This window comes from Vigna umbellata, chromosome 11, assembly GCF_029865625.1.
Source record: "Vigna umbellata cultivar VRB3 chromosome 11, Vumbellata_1.0, whole genome shotgun sequence".
Classification (NCBI taxonomy): domain Eukaryota; kingdom Viridiplantae; phylum Streptophyta; class Magnoliopsida; order Fabales; family Fabaceae; genus Vigna; species Vigna umbellata.
In genome coordinates, this window is record NC_142175.1 from 29670228 (window position 1) to 29693324 (window position 23097).

Consider the following 23097-nt stretch of genomic DNA (forward strand, 5'->3'; position numbering starts at 1 on the left):
AAATTAAAGAGACCGAAAAATGAATTAGAAAAAGTTAAAAGTACTAAATTAAACCTTGAAAAGAGACTAAATATATTTTATCAAATATAGAGCTATTGAGTTGTGTTTATTGTAAACAATGTAATGTGTAATTAAGTAATATAAAGAGGTTTTGACTTTTTGTATAAAAATGAAATCATTATGGTTAGAGATAGATTATAAACAATACGAAATTATAATAAATAAGAAAAAAAACAATCTTTAAGTCAATTTTTTAAATTGAGATAGATTTATGTTTCATTATCATTATTAGAATTATATATAATATTATAAATTTTTATCAATTAAAAGTAAGATCAAATTATATATATATATATATATATATATAATAAATTTTACAAAAATAAGTTAGATTTATAATTATTTTAGTATGATAAAAAAAATTTAAAATTAATTATATATATGTTCCTACCATATCTACTAGTCTTACAATAAAATTGTGATGGCCAAAAGAATAAAATAATAGTTTGTCCCATAAAGGGTTGTCTTTGTAACTTATAAGCATAAAGAACATAAGAAGAAAATCATAAGCATCACAAAAAAACACTCCACGTGGAGCACATTGCACAAGTCCCTTTCTCCATCTATTTATATATACACGTATCCTCACAACAGTTTTTTTTTTATAATTTTCAATCATATATCTAATAATCAGGACCACACATATATGGAGGGGTCCATCTTCATGTAATCACTGCTCTTAAATATAATAAATAAAAAAATTAATACACTCAACCATAAATGAATATAGAAGCTTGTTCAACTATAAATTACAACTAACAGAACAAAGATAATTTGAAGGAAGTCCCCAAATAAGAAAAAGAAAACTTTTCTTCTCGATTGCTTAAATACTACTTATCACTTCATCTCACTAGGCTAATCTATATAAAATATTGACATTATTTTTAATTTAAAATTTTAAAATAATCAATTTATATATTCTTAATTATAAAGTGATTAACTATTTTATTTTTGTGATATAAAACTCAGATTCATAGTTCAATTTTTAATTTAAAAACTTGAAAACTAATAAGACAACAACAAATAAAATAAAAGATATATTTTGATACTAACTTTTTTACAATATTTTAATAAAGTATGTGTGTTATTTTTTCATTAATTTATTATTATGTTAACATATTTTAAACTCAATGAAAAAATAATGAGTATATTAATTATCAAAATATCAATATGTTATAAAAAAATATATATTAACTTATTATTTTCCTAAAAAAAACAAAAAAACAAAAGGTCGGCGGCTAACTCATAAAATGTTAAAAACTGTTCACTAATGTTTGTGGCTATTTATATGAGACCACTTACTTGTATGCAGTGGTTGGATTTGCTTCAACAAATTTAAGATTTCAAATTATTACAAAATCTATAAAGGTGGAAAGTTAAAATGCCAATTAAGAAGAAAAAATAAAAAATAATAAAGTTAATTATAATATCATAGCAAACTTTTTTTACGACACTTCAATAGAAATATACTGTGTTTGGTTTAATTTACTGTATGGTAACACTTCAAAAAATTAAACTATCAAGTATACCGATTAAAAGCCTTGTACAAAACTTATAATATACATAAACATATATAAACATTAATATGTGTAGAAAAAGAAATAAAATAAAAATAATCTCTGTTAATATTCTCTCTATATATATAATAGAGTAATCACAATTTACAAAAATAATATACAATCCAAAACATGGTTAACCTAATTTAAGAGTGTCATAGTTTCATATTGTAAGTTCATTTCATAGCTTTGAATAGAAAACCAAACACCCTAAATGAAGGAGTTTTTCTAATGGATTTAATGAGCATTGATTTGCAAGTTCTTTGTGATATACCATAAAATTGGGCAAAACGATTTCGACTAATAATTTAAAACAAGAAAGGGAATAATCAACGGTGGACTGAGTATTCTACCCTAATGCAAGAAATTCCTTGAAAAAACAAAGTACTAATTTGTTGGTATAGAAAGGAAGTGCATAGCTAGGGTTTTGGCTATCTATGAATAGGGATAAGATGCAAAAGCAACTTCTATTTTCTATTTGTTGGTATCCATATTAAGTATAGTAAAGACATGACTTTGAATTTATGGTAGCCCAAATGATACATAATTTGTAGGGTTTGATGGTAGTTGAAAAGTATGTATGTGGTGATGGATGAATGATGAGGTTGAATTGAATCCTCTTTTGTTTCTATTGAATAGTACTAAGTCCTAATAATTGAATTCATAATATTACTCTTTCACTCTCATCTCAAATTCTTCAAGAATAATGCATCATCCACTACTCCTCCATTATTATCATGTCAAAAGAATCAATAAAAAGTTTTGTTTTGACATGTTACTTCCTCTTTTGTCTTTCCACCTTCTCAATTATTGCAATGTATTTCTTGAATTAGGGTAATTTCAAACCTGGACAAAGTCATCCCAAGTTGAAGATGCCATATACTATTCACACTGTTCACCACCTGTTTGATGCAATGTCTCAAAGAATAAAGCTTTATCTACTTTTCTAAATGCACACCACAAGTTAACAATAAACAAAAACATGCATACCTCATCCAAATCAATAAACAGTTTTCACAAACATCGGGCACACATAGTTTTCTCTCTCTCCTTTTACCTTCCAAATTAGACATAGTCTAATTTCTCAAACAGCACAAATAAACACACAACCTGAAATTGATACACCAAATTTAGAATTAATTTATTTTTTTCAGATGAATTTCTTATCTATTTGAAGGATAAGAACAGGTGACGGTACTGGTAGGCATGATGAAAATAATTAAGAAAGTGGGACCCACGCGCTTGTGGCGAGTGGGAAAGTAGGAATAGGAAGGAGAGAAGACACGTGGTGCTGATTTTCAGGTGCAGAGAAGTTAACATCACGTGGTTTAAGATGAGATGTCTATGTACTGCCACGTCATATTGCCAGCTGTCGATAGCTACATTGATAGATGTGGCCACGTTTATTAAGAGGCGACTTCAAGCCATGAGACTCGTATTCTTCTTTCTTCCATCATCGTGCATCTAATAAAATAATATATACTAATTTTACCTTTATAAAAGGTTTACATCATAAATAGTAGTTATTACAGTGAAAAGTTACTATTGTCTAGGGATGGGAACGGATCGGGTCGGGCACGGATAGTGCCTACCCGCAACCCGACCCGATAAAAAAAAATCCACCCGCTACCCGATCCGCTATCCGCACGGATATCCGCTTAAAAAATATCCGCGGATATTTTAAAACCCGCGGATATCCGTGGATACCCGTGGATATCCCATAAATATTTAAAAAAATATATTTTTATAAAATATTATAATAAAATTTAAATAAAATTACAAAAAATATATAAAATATAATATATATTAAATTAAATATAAATTAAAATTTAATTTTAATTATATTTAACTTTATAAAATATAAATTAATGTTAATTTTAATTAAATTTAACTTAATAAAATATAAATTAAATTTTTATTTTTATTTTTTGCGGGTAGCAGATATCCGTGGATACGGATAGTATAATACCCGCACCCGACCCGTTTATAAGCGGGTATTAAAAAACCCGCAACCCGCGGATAGTAAATATCCGCGGGTACCAACTATCCGTCGCGGATTTTATCCGCGGATATCCGCGGGCGCGGATTTTTTTGCCATCCCTACTATTGTCTTATTGTATAATTATAATATTATAATATTATAATATATATATATATATATATATATATATATATATATATATATATATATATATATATATATATATTATTGTAAAAAAGAACCCATATACATAAGTGTCTTTGAGTTTCCACCCTACAGTAATTGTACTAATTATATGTTTTTGATGTACTTTATTTCTTAAATTTTTTTAAATGGAAATTTTCATTTTTATTGATAATATTTTTATTTATTGAGTTAAAAAATGTATCAGTATTGTTTTTATTCATTTATTTATTTCTAATTTTTTTCTTTTACTTTAATAAAATCGTGCAGACAACAATTGAACAAGAAAAGTAAAACGTATTTGTCAAACTTGGTTCATTATAAAATATAGAGTTTAACATGCTTATCAACTAGCGACCAATCAGAATTATGTTGTGAAATAATAAAATATTTATCTTAAACCCTAAGTCTGGTCTTTCATAACTCTGATTTCACACATTTTCCAAGTCAAATCTTCTAAGAAAAATGATGAAAATCAAAATGAATAATTTATATTCACTTGTGAAAACAATAGTTCAATATTTTTAATAAAAATAGTTATTGACAAATATGTAATTAAAATATATAATAAAAACTAGTTATTATTACATATGTATGTAAAGGAGTTACATTTCTAAAAAAATCAAATAAATCTTTTTATTATATATATGATTGCAAACAAAAGCATAGTTGCGTTGCATATGATCTCATAAAGGTATCTGATTTTACTTCCACGTATGATTAGAAACGTATTAGTTATCAGTTTGACTCACTGCAAAGTGGGTTAAATAAATTAATTGACCAGATTTCAAAAATTTTATTTTAAATATAAAAATTAATTTTGCACGTATTTTAACACTATAATAAATATAAATTAAGATTACATAATTAAAAATTAAATATGAATTAAAGTGCCAATCAATCACTGTTCAATTTGCATGAACTTTTAAAGTTTTTTTTTTTGCTTTTAACATTACTTTTGATAATCAGTTTCAAATATTTTAATTTTCATCACATAATAAATAATTAAAGAATTAATATTTAATTTACCTTTATAATTAAGCGATTTTTTTCCTCACTTTATGGTTGATGCGTTAAATTGATTCACTAGCTGCCCAAAAAAAAATCCAAAATCATATATCAAAAAACAGATAATTTTCACATCATCTAAATGCAGATAATTCACATATTAAAAAATATATCTATTTCATTGAGTCTTTCTACCAAAGTCTAAATTATTACAATTGTTATGTCTTTCTTTTTACATGAGAACTTATCTAATAATGAATTTCCCAATTATAGTTAAAATCACTTTCTATTGGAGTTTTGATAATTGGTTTCCCTTATCAAGTTATTAATTTTTTTTTTAATTCCCATGCATGATTAAAAACATGTATTTTTGTCAAATTAAATAAATTGATTTTAAGAAAATTAAACATATAATTTTTATTCATTTTTAAAATTGTCTCTAATCAAAACCAGAACCATGGTGAACAAGGATGAACCTCTGTTCAAACTATTCTAATAACTTGATATAAAATTTTAAGAGGTTTATCAATTGAGATGGAGTACATCCCTAACAATATTTGTAACATGTTTCTACATAAATATTGACAAATGACCAGGTGAACAATTCAAAATAATTTCACAATTATCTTTAATAATCTTCTTATTATACAATTTAAAATAATTTCACTATTACAATTAACTCCTACAGAGGAGTTAAGATGGTTTGGATTTATATGTGGGGATTCCACAAGAAAATAGTGCACAAATAAAAAAAAAGGTTTGGATTAAATAAAATTAATTTTTCACAATGTTTATTAAACAAAATTAAATATATTAAAAATCATGACAATGAAAACTGTATCATAATTATTATAGTTATGACTAATATTAACAAAAAAAATTAATTGCTCCCTAAATTTTATAGATAGATGTGAATACTATTGCTATCATTTGTTTGGGTGTTGCTCCCTCCACCACCCCAAGTGTTTCTGCACTTCTCCACTATTTTCTTCCAAAAATACTCTACGTCTCTCCACTATTTTCTTTTATTCCAAAAATACCCTACAATTCCTCACTATCCTCAACAATCTTTCTCTTTCTCTCTCTGTATTAATGGAATGGGACATTGATATGACTTAGATTTAAACTTGTGATATATTGCAAAATATAAAATTCAGAGGAATTTTCAATATTAGTGCTTCTACCACTTCAATTTTATAAACTTAAAAGCTAGATGCAAATACAAAATAATAAACATAATAATATTAATAGTAAATAATATATACTAACTTTATAATGACGAACTTTATAATAAAGTATTATTATTATATACTAAATTTATAATGACGAAAAAACTAAATAAATTCCAAATCTTTAACAAATAACTTTTATTTTATTTTTTAAGTATTTAATAATATTTTTATATTATTTATCTAATAAATTAAATATTTTATTCAAGTTATTTGAGTCAAACATATCGGTAAGTTAAAACATAATATAATGTTAAAAAGTGTAGATATTAAATGTAAAAAAAAACATATATATAAACATTTTTCTAGAAATTTAGAACAAAATTTTACCATTTATTAAGTAATTTGAAGAGAAAAAAAAATATATTGAACACTGAAAATAAGATTGAATCAAACTTATTAAGGGAAAGTATAAATAAAATTTTACAATATATCACAAGTTTAAATCTTAGCCATGTGAATGCTCCATTAATATGGAGAGAGAAAGAGAAAGATTGTTGAATATAGTGGGGAGGTGTAGGATATTTTTGGAATAAAAGAAAATAGTGGGAATGCGCCAGAGCATTTTTGGAATAAAAGAAAATAGTGAGGAGGTGCAGGAGCACTTGGGGTGGTGGAGAGAGCAACACCCCATTTGTTTTCACAATTTTTTAGTAAAATTTTATTCCTTACTTTGTTTTATTTTATCTTTTCATAGACTATAGATTGTAGTAAAATTTTGAACCAAGTGACACCATCATCATCGTGAGATTTAAAAAATAGTATTTTAGTGTGGACGTTTATTTAAAAACAGTAAAATTTAATATTAAAATGATTTATATAAAATGGAAGTTTTATAAATTGAATTTTATTATTTTAAAATACATGATTTCTTTTATTTTTTTTAGAAGTTATCAGTTTTTATTTAATTGAAGATTTAAGATGGTAAAGGTGATTATTTTGACGAGTTTATTTATACTTTTTTTTATTGGGGTAAGTTAGTTTTGAGTCTCTTTTCTCACATTCTTTGTTTAATCTTGGTTGTACGTTAGTTTTTTCATATTTTTATGTGTCTGTGTGAATTTTTTGTTGAATCCATGTTGATCAATATCTTTGTTGACATGGTCATATCGTCTTGATGTTGTCTCTACGCTTAGAGAAGGATACCTTGCAAGTTAGGAGAAATTTTCACAGTGCAGAGTCTTGTGAGCTGCTTAGTTAAGTAAAGGAAAGCTAGTCTTGACCTATGTTGTACGAGTTTTATTGATTGATTTTGTTTGATTTTGTGTTGATTGAGGAAATTTAGAATTTGAATAATTAAGAAAATTAGTATGAGTTCCTATGTTTTAAAACTCTTTCAACCAATGTATTAAGAGAGGAGTATCAATTTGATTAATTGAACAAATTCATCACAAAATGCAATTGTTGACATCTCATACAACAATAAACAATAGCAGGACACTGATGAATACCACTTTTATGAAAAGTTTGACCCTGAATGCCATAAATGCCGCTGAGCATCACTTATTGTGAGATTGTTAAATTATCCACTTATACATACCAATAACAAATAAGCAATTGATCATTTCAACTAATTGAGTAATCTCCAATACCTTATATAAAGCGGTAAATAAACACCTTTATTGGTAATTAGAAACAATGTAGATCAAAGATATTTGATCTTCCAATTATAGAGCACTTTAACTTTTCTCTTAAGTTTCTCTTTTAAGAGGGATAAAGAGAAAGAAATCCCCTCTAAAATATGGAACTATAACTCTTTTATGTAACTTTTGTTGGTTATTTTTTTTTAAAACATTAATATTTATAATATGACCCCTCATCAAATTAGAATATTGGTTATGATATCTTGACTTCCTTTGATTATGACTCTACAAAGTAGTAGAGACCACTACAAAGTAGTAGAGACCACCACAAATGCATGTCTCTAATGAATTCTTATGTTAATGAGATGTATCTAAATAATTGAGTTTAGAGTCATTTGTCTTATGTGAATATGCATCAATTGTATTTATATGTGCTTAAATTGTATATATAACATGATTTCTTTAGTAACTCTTTTGTACACTAGCTTGTCCTTCTATATATTTTGTGTTTGTTTATCTCTTTAGCAATTATCACCTATTGACTTGAGCGTATGAGGAAGTAAATAGTAATGTGTTTATGGAGGAAAGTGATGATGTTATTTCTATAACATGTGGTGATTTTTTTTTATATGAGTTTGTTTTTAAAAAATTTTGTCCTCTAATTTGTATATGTTTTATTATTATGTTTATTATTTCATGATAACTATATTATTATATTATGTATATATGTTTTGCTATTTCTTTTATTTTATATATTTTATAATGTTTTATTTAATAGTTTTATATTATTAAATGAGATGTTAGCATTTTTTAAATGTAGAAAGTTTTCAAAAACTAAACTAAAAGAAAAACTAAAATTAAAAATAAAATAAAATATTAAAAATTAAGAAAAATAAAATACAAGTGGCTAATATGAAAAGAAATATCCTGGCATATCTCGTATTAGAAAATATAGTAACAAAAATATGATTTTTCACCAAATTAACTTTTAGAATATAAAAATACAAAGAATAAAAGAAAAACAAACACAGTATATATTTTATATAATTAATTTTAAAATATAATATAAACAGTACTATAATCATAAATTTAAGACTTCAGTTTTTATTTTTACAACTAATAGTAGAATCATAAGTTTGAGACTTTAATATTCTATTACTCTTTTTATTAAAAATTAGGTGAAATATTTAAAATTTATATTCTTAATAAAACTCATATCTTTAATTTAAAAATATATTTTTTTTAGGAAGTTCGGATATTATATTATATTAAAATGATTACTATCAAGTTTTAAATGTTACATGATACAATAACACTCATAAAAAAAAATTAACTTATCGTGATTATTTTAAATATTTAATTTAATATATGTATGATATATTTTCTTTATAAGAATATTGAAAAGTTAGATCTTAGATTAAGAAAGCGAGAGGAGACGTGGTGGAGAAGAAAAGAAGAAAAGAAGAATGTGAAAAAATATTATAAACCATAAATTATTGGTATTTGAAGCCATCTATTAGTATATTCCTTCTCTGCGTGGAATCAACTCAATATTTTTCTTTAAAATTTAATATTCTTATTCTATTCCATTGTTATGAAGTAAATGCATTGTTTATTTACAATCATAATCATAGTGGATGATTAAAATAATACTCACGCCCCTTCTTCTTTTTTGTTTTTCTTCAAAAAGATACTATGATTAGAGAAATTATGAAAGATTCAACGTACTAATTTTATATACTCCAGCTAAATGTGTAAATTAATCACCACATGTTATAATTTAACAAGGTATACTTTTTATTTAAAAAATAATTGAAAAGGTCTGGTTAATTACATTTCGAACGATTAATTATAATTTAGATCATTTAGTGAGTTATTAATAAATCCGATCTACCATCAAGTAAATTGATCGGTCATAAGTCAAAGCATATTAATCTTAATATTAATCAATTTAAAGATGAAGTGTACATGATTAAATTAGTGTTAATTAAAAGCTTACACTAAAATCTATTAACAGAGGTTTGAGATAGGTGATTTGTATTTACTATATCATTAATTTCCATCTATCAACAATCTTGTGCAAATATCTTCTAAAATGTTCAGACGATTAGTTCTACCCAACACATGGATTTCAAGATAGCGTTCAGACCTTCAATAACACAATTTAGATAATTAACTTTAATTTTATACCCGAAACAATACTTATTAATTATAATATTTTACAATTTGACAAATAAAATTTGAAAATATTAATGAATGATAACTGATGTTTTACTATGAATGTTTTATTTTACAATTTGGATAATATGTATGAATTTGTTGGGATATTAAGGATATGTTTAATTTGAGAATTTTTTTGCTTGAAGTAATAAGCTATATGTTTTTCAAACTATGAGTTTAACCAAATCACTAAGTAACAATAACTGGACCAACTATGAAATAAATATATGTGATTTATGGATCACGTGATCAACCATTCATAAAGTTTAGAAAAAATGTTCTCACATGATTTTTCACATTTTATTATACTTTTTAGGAAATAGCTTTGATTTATTATAAGTGAAATAATGTTTTGACATTTATTTTTTGTGTTTTTCTAATTGTTAGTTCTTTACAGAAATATAATAATAGTAATATCAAATATATATTTTTTATAATTAGACGTAGGAGTACTTTTAATTATAAATATGTCAACACTTTTATTATAATTCAAATAATCAGTGATTAAGGCTAATAATTGTTTAACCAGCTTACACGTCAATTAACTAAAATTCTTTAATTACATATATTGTTATTTAATTTATCACTTATAACATTTATTAAAAAATTTATAATTTTATCAATCCATTAATATTTTAATGAAAAGACAATGTGCAAAACAGTATAAAAACTAAAATACCGTCTGTTGGTTTTTCAAATCAATATAATTATGATATTGTTTTTAAAAATTTCTTTGGAATACTTTGTTATCTCGTTAAGGATTTAACAGACTAATAAAACATTAACAAAAATTGATAACAAAAGAAAAACATTAAATGATAAAATTAACTGAATGATAATAGTATGTATAATCAAAGTTTTAAATTTTTAACATGCATGTTTAATAGTATTTATTTTGAATATATTATTTGAATATTGTAGAAACGAATAAATAATAAGTTTATCTCATAGAATATATTTTTACAAATATTTTAATTTATCTAAAAAACTGTTTTTTTATCTTATATAAATTAATTTAAACTTTTTTTTTTAACGTAAGATTTTAATAAACTTTGAAAATAATTATTCAAATATACTAATTATTTCAGTTAAATAAACCTCTTTTCACTATCAACAAAATAATACTATATAATTAATTGTCACTTGAAAAAAAATCATTTATATCTGACAGTTATATTAAATAACTGTATTTTAGGACAAAAATCATTAAAATATAATAATTAAAATCAGTTACACAGCTAATTAATCTTAATTAAGATGATTGAAAATTTATTTTGGTATTAAAAAAGAAAGAGAAGGTTCAAAAACAATTAAGAAAAAAGAGAGAGAAAAACGTCACACATTTCACATATGCTGACAAATTTTTTGGAACACAGGTAGAGAGAGAAAATGCGAACACGCAAACCAGAGAAAACACCAATTTTGTCTTTTAAAATTGTTTTACTGCTTTGCATCTCTCATTATGATTTTCATTCATTCATTCATTTTGTTTTCTTTTTAATTTTATTTTTTGTGTGTGGATGCAGTGGCTTTCTTCTCCTCTCTGCTTCCTTCCCTGACAATCTCATTTTCACCTCCTTTTCATCTGAGACCCAAAAGCTGCTCCTGCTTCTTCTCCATTCCCCAAAACCATCCACTCTCTTAGATTCATAAAAAAAGCTGCTTTTTTCCTCCTTTCTCCTTGGTTTCTGATTTGATTCAATTGAACCTCTCTTTTTAATTTTCATTTTTTGTCCCTTTTGAATTTTTGGTGTCATTGTCTTTGTTAAGGGAATTTTATATGTGCCATTGGATGTAAATTTTTGAGATTTGTATTGTAGTTCTTGTGGGTGTGTGTATTCTGGAGCTTGTGTTTGATGTAAAGTTCTTGGCCTTTTGGGGGGAGTTTTGTTGTGCTTTTTTGTTTGTGTTTGGAAGCGCGAAGAGCTTCTGTTTGATCAAACAGAAGCTCTTTGTTGGTGATTTTTTTCGAATTTTCTGCTGGTGATCTCATTGGAAACCCGAGCTTCTTGAGGCTCGGGATCTGAATTGTGAAGATGGATTCAAATTCAACAAAGGAGAAGCTGCAGAAGAACGATGCTGTTGCAGATGAAGCCGACCTTAAGTCTTGTTATATGCAGAAGTTCAGGCTCTATGAGACTCGCTCGGTAAATACGTCTAATCTTTTTTCTTTCAAATCAATGATTTGTGTGTTACAGATACATTATTTTTTGACCATGATCTAGATATGAATTTCTTTTCAGTTCAGCATGTTTATTTTTTCTTTTATTGATTTAAGATTTAAGATGTTGTTTTGTTTGGGTTTGATTCTTGAATTTCTTTCCTTTCTTTCCCTTGTCGAATTCATGATTATGTGCACAAATTCAGCGATGAATCATAATGTTTTTGCATTGGGAAAAGGAACCAAAGTCATGTGGAAAGTTTGGTTTTCTATATGAGGAGCTTTCCATTTGGGATTTGGATACATGTCCTTGTGAGATTGGTTTTATGAGCTATTGTCTTGTCTGGATTCTTGTGGATTTCGTTTCACCATAAGGCATTGATGAGTTGTGCCTGACTTCAATCATTCAAAGTAGTTATTTGTAACTTTCATTTGTTTTCGTCATGATGCTTGTGAGGTTAAATAAATGTCAGTATTAAATGATTTGCAGAACAACTGTTCGTGGACTTCTTTAACCCCACTGTTTTTAGATTGTATTTATTGTCTGACTATGTTTACACTGCCTTTTGTTTATTTTCCCCCTAAATATTTTTGGTTTACTTGTGTATAATGGATTATTAAACACCTAAACTTTGTTGTCCACTTTGAGCTTGTTGACACCAAATTCATTGGATCTTACTGCAAAATTTTGTGATATCTACTGATTGAGTGTTTAACAAGCATTCATTGGGAAACCAGGGTTATTGTTTTTTTATTTTCTTTCATCAATTTCATGCATCTGGTCGGATCTGGAATATATTTTGGTTTCAGTTTTTTATTTTGGAATTCGAAATTGCTGAAGTTTGTCATGAAAAGGTGGCCACTTCATTTCTGTTCTTCTCATACTACCCTCTATCCCAAAAAAAATGATGTGAAATATATGCAGAAATTTTGATGAAAAGGGATAAAGGTAAGAAAAGGAACCTTAATTATTGAACTAAACTGCTACATTCTTATTCAGGAAAATGAGACCGACCTTGAAGGAAAATAAAGTAAAGTTGTCAATGTTAATCTTCTCATGAATGTGTCACCTTCATTTATGTCTTACTTTCACATCGTTTATGTTTTCCATCTCAAAGCCATTGCTTGTCCATTTTGTCCTGCTCTCCTCTGTAATGCAAAATTGAGTAGCCTTCTAAATATATCCAGAAATTTTTATGAAAATGGGGCAAAGGAAAAAAAAGTTAACTAAAATCATTTTATTAAAGTGTTACATTCTTATTCAGGAAAGGAGACCTAAAAAGGAAAGAATTAAATTTCACTTCTTGTTTCTTATAGATCCTGTCACCTTCATTTGCCTCCACTCTCACATATTTTTGTTTTTTCTGTCTAAAGCCACTGCTGGTATGTTCTGTCTTATTCCCCTCAATCTCGAAAAAAATGAGTAGCCTTGTTCAGAAGCTTCGATTAAATCGGAGCAAAAGTGAAAAAATGTAGAATAAAAAACAATATAATTAAACTGTTTTAGTGGGAAACGAGACCTAAATGAGAAAGGTTGATAGAGTTAGCATCTGAATTTTGTTTGACGTTAATCACTTGATCTTCTCACTCATGTCACCCTCATTTGTCACGTGCTTTCACATCATTGTCTCTTGGTCTATCAACCATCCTTTTTGTTTGAAATGGTAATATAATGATGTTGATTGTTGTTCTCTGGGTAGAATGTTGTTTTCGTTTTCTACTTTGGATTTATTATGTTATAACTATGTGAGAATGACACCTTCTGAAGTTGTTTGGGTTTACAGAAAGCGTAGTGTCTGGTTCAAGCAATAAATTGCTCATTTCATATACATTCCATGCGCAACATGTAATATGTATGCAATTGTTTATAACCTTGCATGCTCAATGTGGCATTGTCACAATGTCTGGAAACTGCATAGTGCTTAAAACCCACCCTCTAAATCTGAACTAAGTAAAACTATTTCTCATTTGACATTTAGGTTCATATTGACACCATCCCTTGACACCTGTATGCATTAAATGACTATTATGCTGGTTTTTGTTATGTTAGAAAATAAAACTACTTTCAATTGTTTTAGAAATAAGTTTGCCATTAAATTTAGTTGTTTTTATTAGTGCTACACAGAATGTTAGCCGAGGTGTTCTTTTCCTTTATTAATATTTTTTAAAATTTTTGTCTATGCACATAATATAACTACAAAGCACTATCATTGTGGTCTTACAACTTTTCTACACTCAGAAATTTTACATGATCGGAAGAGACAAAAACAGAACATTTTGGAGGGTCTTAAAGATTGACAGATTGGAACCATCTGAATTGAATATCGTTGAAGATTCAGCAATATACTCAGAAATTGAGTGTTGTGACCTTCTGAGGCGGGTACATGAAGGAAACAAGTCTACAGGAGGGCTTAAATTTGTAACAACTTGCTATGGAATCATTGGTATTTTTCTATTTCTGTATAAGATCTAAATTGTTATTATTATCCTAGGCTTGTTCCCCACCATTTTCATCAGAATAGATAATAATTTTTTTCATGTGATTAGGATTTATCAAATTTCTTGAACCATATTACATGCTGCTTATAACGAAGCGAAGGAAGATCGGCACAATCTGTGGTCACAATATATATGCTATCACAAAGAGCGAAATGGTTCCAATTCCACATTCTACCGTGCGATCCAAAATGGCTTATTCTAAGGATGAGAACAGGTCTTTAGTCAATTTTGCATGTAATTGTAATGTGTCTATGGCAAATTTAAAGAGAAATGTAGAGTGTAGCGTTGAGAAGTATACTTTTTCCATTGTACTTAGATGTTATGAATTACAATTTTTTATTGAGTTCATTACACTGCGCTGTTAAAACATTCTGTTAGAGCATAGTTGTGTTGAAATTATACATTTTGGAGTGTTTATGTGTACTGTATATGTTGATTGTCTCTCTTCAGTCTGTATCCACAATGTGGGCTTCTTCAGAGCAACCTTCTCATCTTTCTTTCTGTGGTACACTTTAATCATCTCTTAGTTGTGAAATAGAATCAGTAATGCTTCTTCAAGGTTTTGGAGTCATGTAATATGTATATTGTATAGTGTATACCTCCTTTGTTCTACATTTATTGTCATTTAATTTCCTGCAAATGTACAGGAGCAATCTTCATTGCTGTTATGTAACTTTTTGATTGAGAGAAGGTATTGCCAAGGTTTCAAGTTCAACTGGGAGATCACTTTATTTTTAATTTTTTGATACGTTTGGTTAGAGTTATCGGTTTCATAAGTTGATTTCAATCAATTTCTTTCACTTTTATTTATTTATGTAAAAACCATCTTATTAATGGGCTTTGCTCTTTCTTCTGTGGTGATTTAGATACAAGAAGCTTCTATGCAGTGTGGATCTTGCGAAGGACTTCTTTTTCAGCTACTCCTACAATGTTATGTTTAGTCTTCAACGCAACTTATCTGATCATAATACTACAGGGCAATCACTATATGATACCCTTTTTGTTTGGAATGAGTTCTTGACTCGTGGAATCAGGAATAATCTCCAGAATACTTCATGGACTGTAGCCTTAGTACATGGATTTTTTAAACAGGTACATTTGAAATTTTCTTTGTTGGCTAACTAACAGATATTTTTTGAAGGTAACCACTGTAGTTAATGGTATTGCTAGTGAGTCGTGAATGTTTTACCTGTTTCTTAGCCTGATATATGATTTGAGTAGCTAACACCAATTTTTCTGTGGAGTGAAACTAATCTTATTTGTTTGCATTTCCTTTAATATAGTTCATGCTGCATTTATTAAACCATAAATTATTAGTTTTTTAGTTGTACTACATTGGGAAATTCATTCCTCAAGTCCAGGTTTGATTAAATTTACCTTAGGAAGTTTTTCTAACATTTTATTGCTGACTAACTTTTAATGGTTACTCATTTATTGGCTTCTAGATTCATCTTAGTAGTGCTAGAAAAATACTAGTATTACGTATTCCAAGAAAGTTATCTTGTTGACAAGCGTTATGGTATGTAGGTCAAACTTTCCATATCTGACAGTGAGTTCAACTTGACTATCATTGCTAGGCGCTCACGGCATTATGCTGGGACCAGGTTTATATATTTTTTAGGCTTTTCTCATGTTTGTTAAGATTAAAATTGCATTTTATTTCATATCAATGCACTTGTGCAGATATTTGAAACGAGGAGTTAATGAAAAGGGTAGAGTAGCTAATGATGTTGAGACAGAGCAGATAGTCTTTACAGAAGCTCGTGATGGACACCCTATGCAAATCAGTTCCGTGGTGCAGAACAGGGGTTCAATCCCTCTGTTCTGGTCTCAGGAAGCCTCTAGATTGAATATAAAACCGGACATTATATGTATGTATGATATGGAAGCAACTATCCTCTGCTACTTATTTTGTTTTAAAATTTGTGCTGATTGCTCATTTTCTTTACTTTTCTTCAGTATCAAGAAAGGACTCTACTTATGAGGCCACAAGACTTCATTTTGATAATCTTGTCAAAAGATATGGAAAGCCAATTATTATTCTGAACTTGATAAAGGTAGGCATTTCCATATATGTAACTGAACCGTTAAGCAAGTTTCTTTTCTTTTCCATTTCTCTAAACCAAAAGATTTTCTACCTTATATATTCTTTTGTCTTCTCTGTTTAAGACACGTGAGAAGAGGCCTCGAGAAACTATTCTGCGAGCCGAGTTTGCAAATGCCGTTAGGTATATTAATAAAAGTTTGAGCGGGGAAGATCGCTTGAGGTTCCTTCATTGGGATCTGCATCGGCATTCAAGATGGTAACTTACTCTTCCCTTTTTTGTCCATCCGGTTCAGGTTTATTCATGGGGTGTTATTTTATTAAATCAATGACCTTTAGCAGCAAAGCTACTAATGTATTGGGACAGCTGGGAAAAGTGGCTGCATATGCTCTGAAGCTGACAGGCATCTTCTACTCTCCAGTGACCCCAAATATGAGGCTAGATGGATTATCCCAATATTCCTACTCTGAGTAAGTTTCGGTCCAGTTTACTTTTGTACTAATTATGCAACTTGACATTTCATTTGATTACTCTACAATTGTTTTTGCCTCGATGTTATTGCTACTAATATTATTTGTCATGGAGTAACTCCCTCAAAAAGCTTGAGCTATTAGGTGAAGATTCTTGTATTTTTTAATTAATATCTTAAGTAAAATGCCCATTGTGAATGAGCTTTCTGGGCCTGAAGCACAGACAATGCACATGCTGATCCTACCATGTGTTGAAACCTTTTAGTCCTGAAAGTTTTGAAATTGTGTTGTGCACCAAGTCTTCTAAAAGCATAAGCTGTTAGGTAAAAACTCATGAATGGTTGTTTTTTTACTATCATTTGTTGATGATCTTTTTTGTAATATAATGCAGGAATAACAATGTCATTGATCACTGTATCACAGAAGAAGCCAACATAAATAAGAATAATGTTGATACAGAAACAGAAATTAGCAACTGTTATTATAGGGATGATGAGAACAAAGATTACAGTGTCAAACCCCAGATGCTTCAATCCGGGGTGTTGAGGACTAACTGCATAGACTGTTTAGATCGTACCAATGTTGCTCAATATGCTTATGGACTGGCTGCACTTGGACGTCAGCTTCAAGTTTTAGGATTTATTGAATCTGAACATATTGATCTTGATAACCCTTTGGCTGGGGAATTAATGGAAGTCTATGAGTCCATGGGAGACACATTAGCCTTTCAATATGGGGGTTCTGCAGCACACAACAAGGTAATCTCTCTAGTTTAGGAGTTTTGACTTTATACCATTCAGAAATTCTGCATGACTGCGTCCAAAGTGTAAGATGGAATCCAAAATGACGCAAGTTAATCTAAGCTGCAAGCTTGTTGCTTTTATTAGGTTGTCTCCAGTGAACATATGCCTCTTTTTCCAGACATGTATTTGATTCACAACTTTCTGCTATAGTGTTTAATTTGTTGTTGGTTTGGTTGATTGTATGCATGCAGTTATTACTATTACATAATTCTTGTTTAAATAGGCTCCCTATATTTTTAAAACTTATACTGAATCTGGATTATTTTATAACCTTGGCAAAACCCTAATCAAGATACTGAATTATAGTTGTTTAAAGGACCTAAAAGTTTATTTAAAAGTTCTGAAATAGCTCAAACAACCATTGATATTTAACCTTAATGATTAATTTACTAGAGAGGCCATCACAATTTTCCCAAAGTTTTGAAAGGGAGATCTAAATTTGCCACTTGTTATGTTTTCCTTGCATGAAATTTTTTTCTGATTAGTGATTACCGCTCACTCCTTTATATTGTGATTGGGATGCTATTTAGATATTTTCTGAAAGAAGAGGTCAATGGAAGGCAGCAACACAGTCCCAGGAATTTATTCGAACCCTACAACGTTATTACAACAACACATATTTAGATGGTGATAAACAAAAAGCAATTAACTTGTAAGCTAAATAAGCCCATTTGTTTAATTGTATTTTTGCACAATTGTTTCCATATCTAATATGGTTTATAGAGTAAACACAAGCAGTTTTTGTAAGTGGAGTGTATTAAAATGAGATGGCTATTGTTGTTTATGTTATTGTTTGGGTCAGATTCTTGGGTCATTTTCAGCCGCAACAGGGAAAACCAGCACTGTGGGAGCTTGATTCAGATCAGTATTACGCTGTCAAGAGACGTGGCCTTTATTTAACAGATGGCAGCATTAGGTAACGAGTGGATTATTGAGTTGCACTAGTTTTTGTCCTTTTCATTTAATCAAGCGTTGAGTTTTAAATTTTCAAGAATTTAATTCGCATATATGAACTTCTGATATTTTTTGACAAACTTCAGTTATAATTTTTCTGTTTGGATCCATCTTTTAACTTTGAGCGTGATTCTCAAGCTGAAAATATTGTTCAAGCATATAGATAGATATTGATGATTTGAGTGAGAGAATACCTTTTCAAATCAGTGTATGTAGTTTCAGTAGTATTGATGGTGTTTGCTTTGACTTAAAATCTATGTAATAGAAATATTATATAGGCAAAGCGTAATCTCAAATTTACTCTTGTCTTTTGAGGATGAAAGCAAATGAGTACAAGTTATTTGTTCCTTGTGGATTTTATTAAATGATATTGTCTTTAAGTATTTCTTTGTGAGAAGATTGACGCTTTTCCTTTATATTGGCAGGTCAACTATTACGAGATCTCTATCAGATGGTAACATTCTCGGTGAAAGTGATGCTTCCATTAGGAACTTGAATGATACAAATTGTCAGGAATCATCTGAAAAACCTGATAAGCATTTCCGCTTGGGATCTACGCCGGATATCTTTATTTGTGGAAGTGATATTTGTCATTGCAGGTATGCTAAGTTGGCATTTTGCATGCTAAATTAAGGCACGTAATGTAACTTATCTGAAAGGCCAGCTGAAAATTTGATAATAACACAGCCTCAGAGTTAGGCAGAACTGGGTTTCTTATTTGAACTGCATTCACTCTACTGAATTATATGATAGGTTATCTAGGGTCGTAGGAGGAACCATGCTATCAGTTGCTACATGCTTTGTAGGGCACTAGGTCCTGTAAAGGAGGGTGGATTAGGCCCACATAATCTCTTGTTTAAAAAGTATTTCATGCAAACCTCACGACTGTCTGGAATTTTTTATTATATTTTAATTGTGGGAGGAGAAATGAAAGATTTTTGTGTATCCCCAGGAAACCCTTCCTTAAGCATTATTACTTAGAAGATTCTTGTGTCATTTTTATTTGTTTTATAGAGTATCTTATTTTTAGATGTTCTCTTAGAAGTGGTTTTCAAGTTTCATCATGTATAATGATTATTTCCTTATTAGAGAAATATTATGTCATAAAGAGGGATTAGTGTTTTTTGTATGATGTATCACATCACTAAGATATATTTCAGTCTCATCTAAATTCCTATAATTTCAAGTGTTTTAAATATTTTAAAGTTCCCAAACTTATTTAACACGGGTCAGCATGACAGCATCATATTTTGCTAGGTGGTAGGTTTTTTCTACTCCAAGTTTGTTAGAAGCAATTTTTTTAAAGAAGTGTAAAATAATAAGCTGCTGCCTTAATCTTTTGTAAATACTACTACTACTGAGTGCTTATTTCAGATTTGTTAATAATAACGTATCTTGTTTTTGTTACATTTGATTTGCCCTTCACAAGAGAATATAGAGGAGAATGAGTCAGGCACCTTAGTAACCTGGTCTTTTATGTGTACTATGCTCCATAGTTTGAGCTGATATGATTTACTAAATAAATCCAAGTTTTTTGACCGTTTTTGTTTTTTCAAATCATACAGGCAGATATACGGAGGAATGGTCAAGGGCAAAAATTGTGAGAGTGGTCATATTTGTTACGATGAACATGGTGATGCATGTGACTGCTCCAATTTCCTTGATGTGGACTGGCTTTCTTCTTCTGGAAATTCCTGTGAAGAGGAATTACTTGAAAGGTAGTTCTAAAACTTTGATTAGTAATCACATACCCTTGCCATCTTTAATTACAGTGATTTTAAACTATGGTCTTTTCTTCACCATTGTGTTATGCTTTCCTTGAATCTTTGATCAAAGGTGCAGAGGCACATGTTAAATGGGTGAGTGAATAAGAATGCTTTTATTACAGAATTGTATATTTCATTGAATTTGTGAGGTTCATCTTTGAATTAAAATTTTGATGAGGAGAGAGTGATGGAGTTGTGCCTTCCTTTTCTTTATGCAATACCCAGATATTGTGCAATTATGACTTATGGGAAGCAAGATTTTGACTTTAGGGGAGATAATTAGAGGGAGGGAAAGCATTTTATCTAGCTTAGCAAATGTTAAAGTGTCTATCTGGTGTTATATCTGGAAACCTTCACTCACCTCTTTCAATTGAGCATATTAGTGAAAGGATTTTATCTTTAGATTGTAGTAAAATGTTAGTCTTGGGTTTTGTACTGAAGTGAATCCTCAAGTGAAATTAGGAGGGGATGGATTTCCTTTTTAGTTGTTTTCTTAGAGTGAGCAATACTTGCACCATGTGCAAAGTCCTCAATGGATTCTCAGACTAAGTGCTCACCCACTGGCACATGACTTTGTTGTTATTGTTGAAGGACAATGAAGAAGTAGTAAGAAGTTCTTATCTTTTTCTTTTCAATGCTTGTTTTGCTGTATATTTGAATAAAAACAGTCGAGAAATTTAAGTAATATCAATATTTTGGAGTAAAAACCCCGTTCTTGAGCTCGGGATTAGTCTGCATTTTTCAAGGTTTTGTTGTTGACAAATGCCAATGTTGTTGGTTTTACAGGTCAACCAGCATCTCCTCGGAGAATATCGCAAATGAACTAGTAACCACCGAGACATCTGCTAGTGAATCTGGATCCAGCCTTAAGGTCAGTGTATGTTAGTTTGCAGAGCCATTACTGAATAACATATCACTTCCTCTGAGGACGAAATATGATTCACTAAGAGTTTTCTAAGAAGAAACAAAGGAAGATAACTTCCAAAGCCTTAAACAACAATAGGGCCTTTCTGTCTGTAATTCTTGTATGCCCTATAAATTGTTCTGAATATCACATTTGCTTCTGAACTTGTGTTTAGAACTTAGAAGATCAACTTGACAATGCAAATACATTAGCATTATATTTACAAGTATTGAGAGCCTAGTTTCAGCAACTGGGACCTCAATTTTTACCACAAATCCTCTACCATCTTCTGCACTAAAAATTCTCAGAATCAAACTGTATAAGTACATTCATTTTCCTACATTCAACTATGATAAATGTCCAATGTCAGTGTAAAACCAATTTATCCTACCATCCAATCACACATTCTCATGTAAAGTCCGAGACAACACATGTGAATGTTGGTGTTAAAGACATTTTTCAATGATGTTTAGTACATTCTTGTCTTGCATGAAGCCAAGTGGTGGCTAAAATCTGCTTGAATGTATTTCAGGGAAGGCAGAGTGCAGAAGAACTGAACAAAGATAGGAAGTACAGTGAAAGGTTTGAACGTTGGGTAAATGAAGAAGAGATGCATTTTGCTTGGAGAATATAGTGTCTTAACTATTATGATCCCATCCGAAGGATTTGGGGGCTTCTGACTTGCTGTACATAAATAAAAAATGGTAAGAATATCATCATCCAAAAGCAGACAAATAGCAGTGGCAGCAGCTGACAGGCTGAGTTTTGTTCATGGGGGCAACAACATTTGAGTTACTCATTATAGTTTTCCTTCAATAGCATCCATTTGGGAGGTAACGGTAGATGTTAATAGGTAATTCATTTTTCTTCCTCCCAAAACTTACCGCAATATCATCATCATCAACTCTGTACATAATTTAAAGTGAAAAACCAAAAAAATGCATAGCTGCTTCTGAGGTTATAACTGTTCAATAAATCATATGCAGACAACATTTTTGGTTCCTTTGGATATTTGAGGTTCTATTTCCTTTGGCTTTGAACAGATGTTATGAGAGGCTGGAGAGAGAGGAAATAACTTTTCTATATATAAAGTTTTCTTTAAATAAAAATTAAGCTGGTTAAGCTTTTTTAAGTATCTGTTCTTTCAAACGAGGCAGTGAGGAGGAAAGTGCAGAAAGGTGTGCATTTTTGCAAGCAATTTACGAGAGATGAAGATCAATGATAAATTTTTTATTCAATTTGAGTAACGTTGCCACCCTTTGAACATTTTTTTACCATTTAAAACATTCTTCATTGAATTAGCTCATATAATTTTTCATTTTGAAAAATTAAATAAACTCAAATCCAAAAGTATAAAACTATTTTTTTTAAGACTCTTGGTCTCTTATCAGTCAACAGTAAATGATAAATCTAAAAAACTGTTACGATAATTTTGAAAACACAATAAAACTTATAAACTAACTTTCTTATTAAGTATAAATTAATTAAAAATATCTTAAATTTGAAGACACGAAAAAGCCAGTTTAAGAATATTTTAATCGAGTTAGATAAATGTTGTATGTTTTGGTAGTTAAAATCGAAATATTTGCAGGTGAGTAATATAGTTAAAAATAGATTTATTCATAAATAAATAACTCAATTATGTTTATGAAAAAAAAATTGAAACATTTTTTAA

The 23097-nt window shown here is 29.2% G+C and overlaps 1 protein-coding gene across 2 annotated transcripts; it reads left to right on the forward strand.

Moving 5' to 3' along the window:
- The first annotated feature begins 11200 nt into the window (after positions 1–11200).
- On the forward strand, positions 11201–22431 carry LOC148191464 (phosphoinositide phosphatase SAC2-like). Of its 2 annotated transcripts, none has more exons than XM_088101483.1 (16): positions 11201–11967; positions 14221–14425; positions 14529–14694; positions 15347–15572; positions 16008–16084; positions 16164–16351; positions 16440–16537; positions 16650–16783; positions 16864–16995; positions 17387–17753; positions 18329–18450; positions 18601–18714; positions 19178–19351; positions 20318–20470; positions 21305–21389; positions 21955–22431. In XM_088101483.1, exons 1-16 carry the CDS (start codon positions 11857–11859, stop codon positions 22054–22056), a joined length of 2454 nt encoding a protein of 817 aa, XP_087957609.1. In that variant the 5' UTR covers positions 11201–11856; the 3' UTR covers positions 22057–22431. The 2 variants fall into 2 exon arrangements, with proteins under 2 accessions (XP_087957609.1, XP_087957610.1); XM_088101484.1 differs by having other exon boundaries at positions 16867–16995.
- Positions 22432–23097: the final 666 nt, after the last annotated feature.

Excerpts from the sequence above, each read along its gene's own strand:
- LOC148191464 (XM_088101483.1), top strand. The coding sequence starts at position 11,857 with ATGGATTCAAATTCAACAAAGGAGAAGCTGCAGAAGAACGATGCTGTT. Across the intron at positions 16,352-16,439 it reads TATAAAACCGGACATTATAT|TATCAAGAAAGGACTCTACT; the intron begins GTATGTATGATA and ends ACTTTTCTTCAG. Across the intron at positions 21,390-21,954 it reads AATCTGGATCCAGCCTTAAG|GGAAGGCAGAGTGCAGAAGA; the intron begins GTCAGTGTATGT and ends AATGTATTTCAG.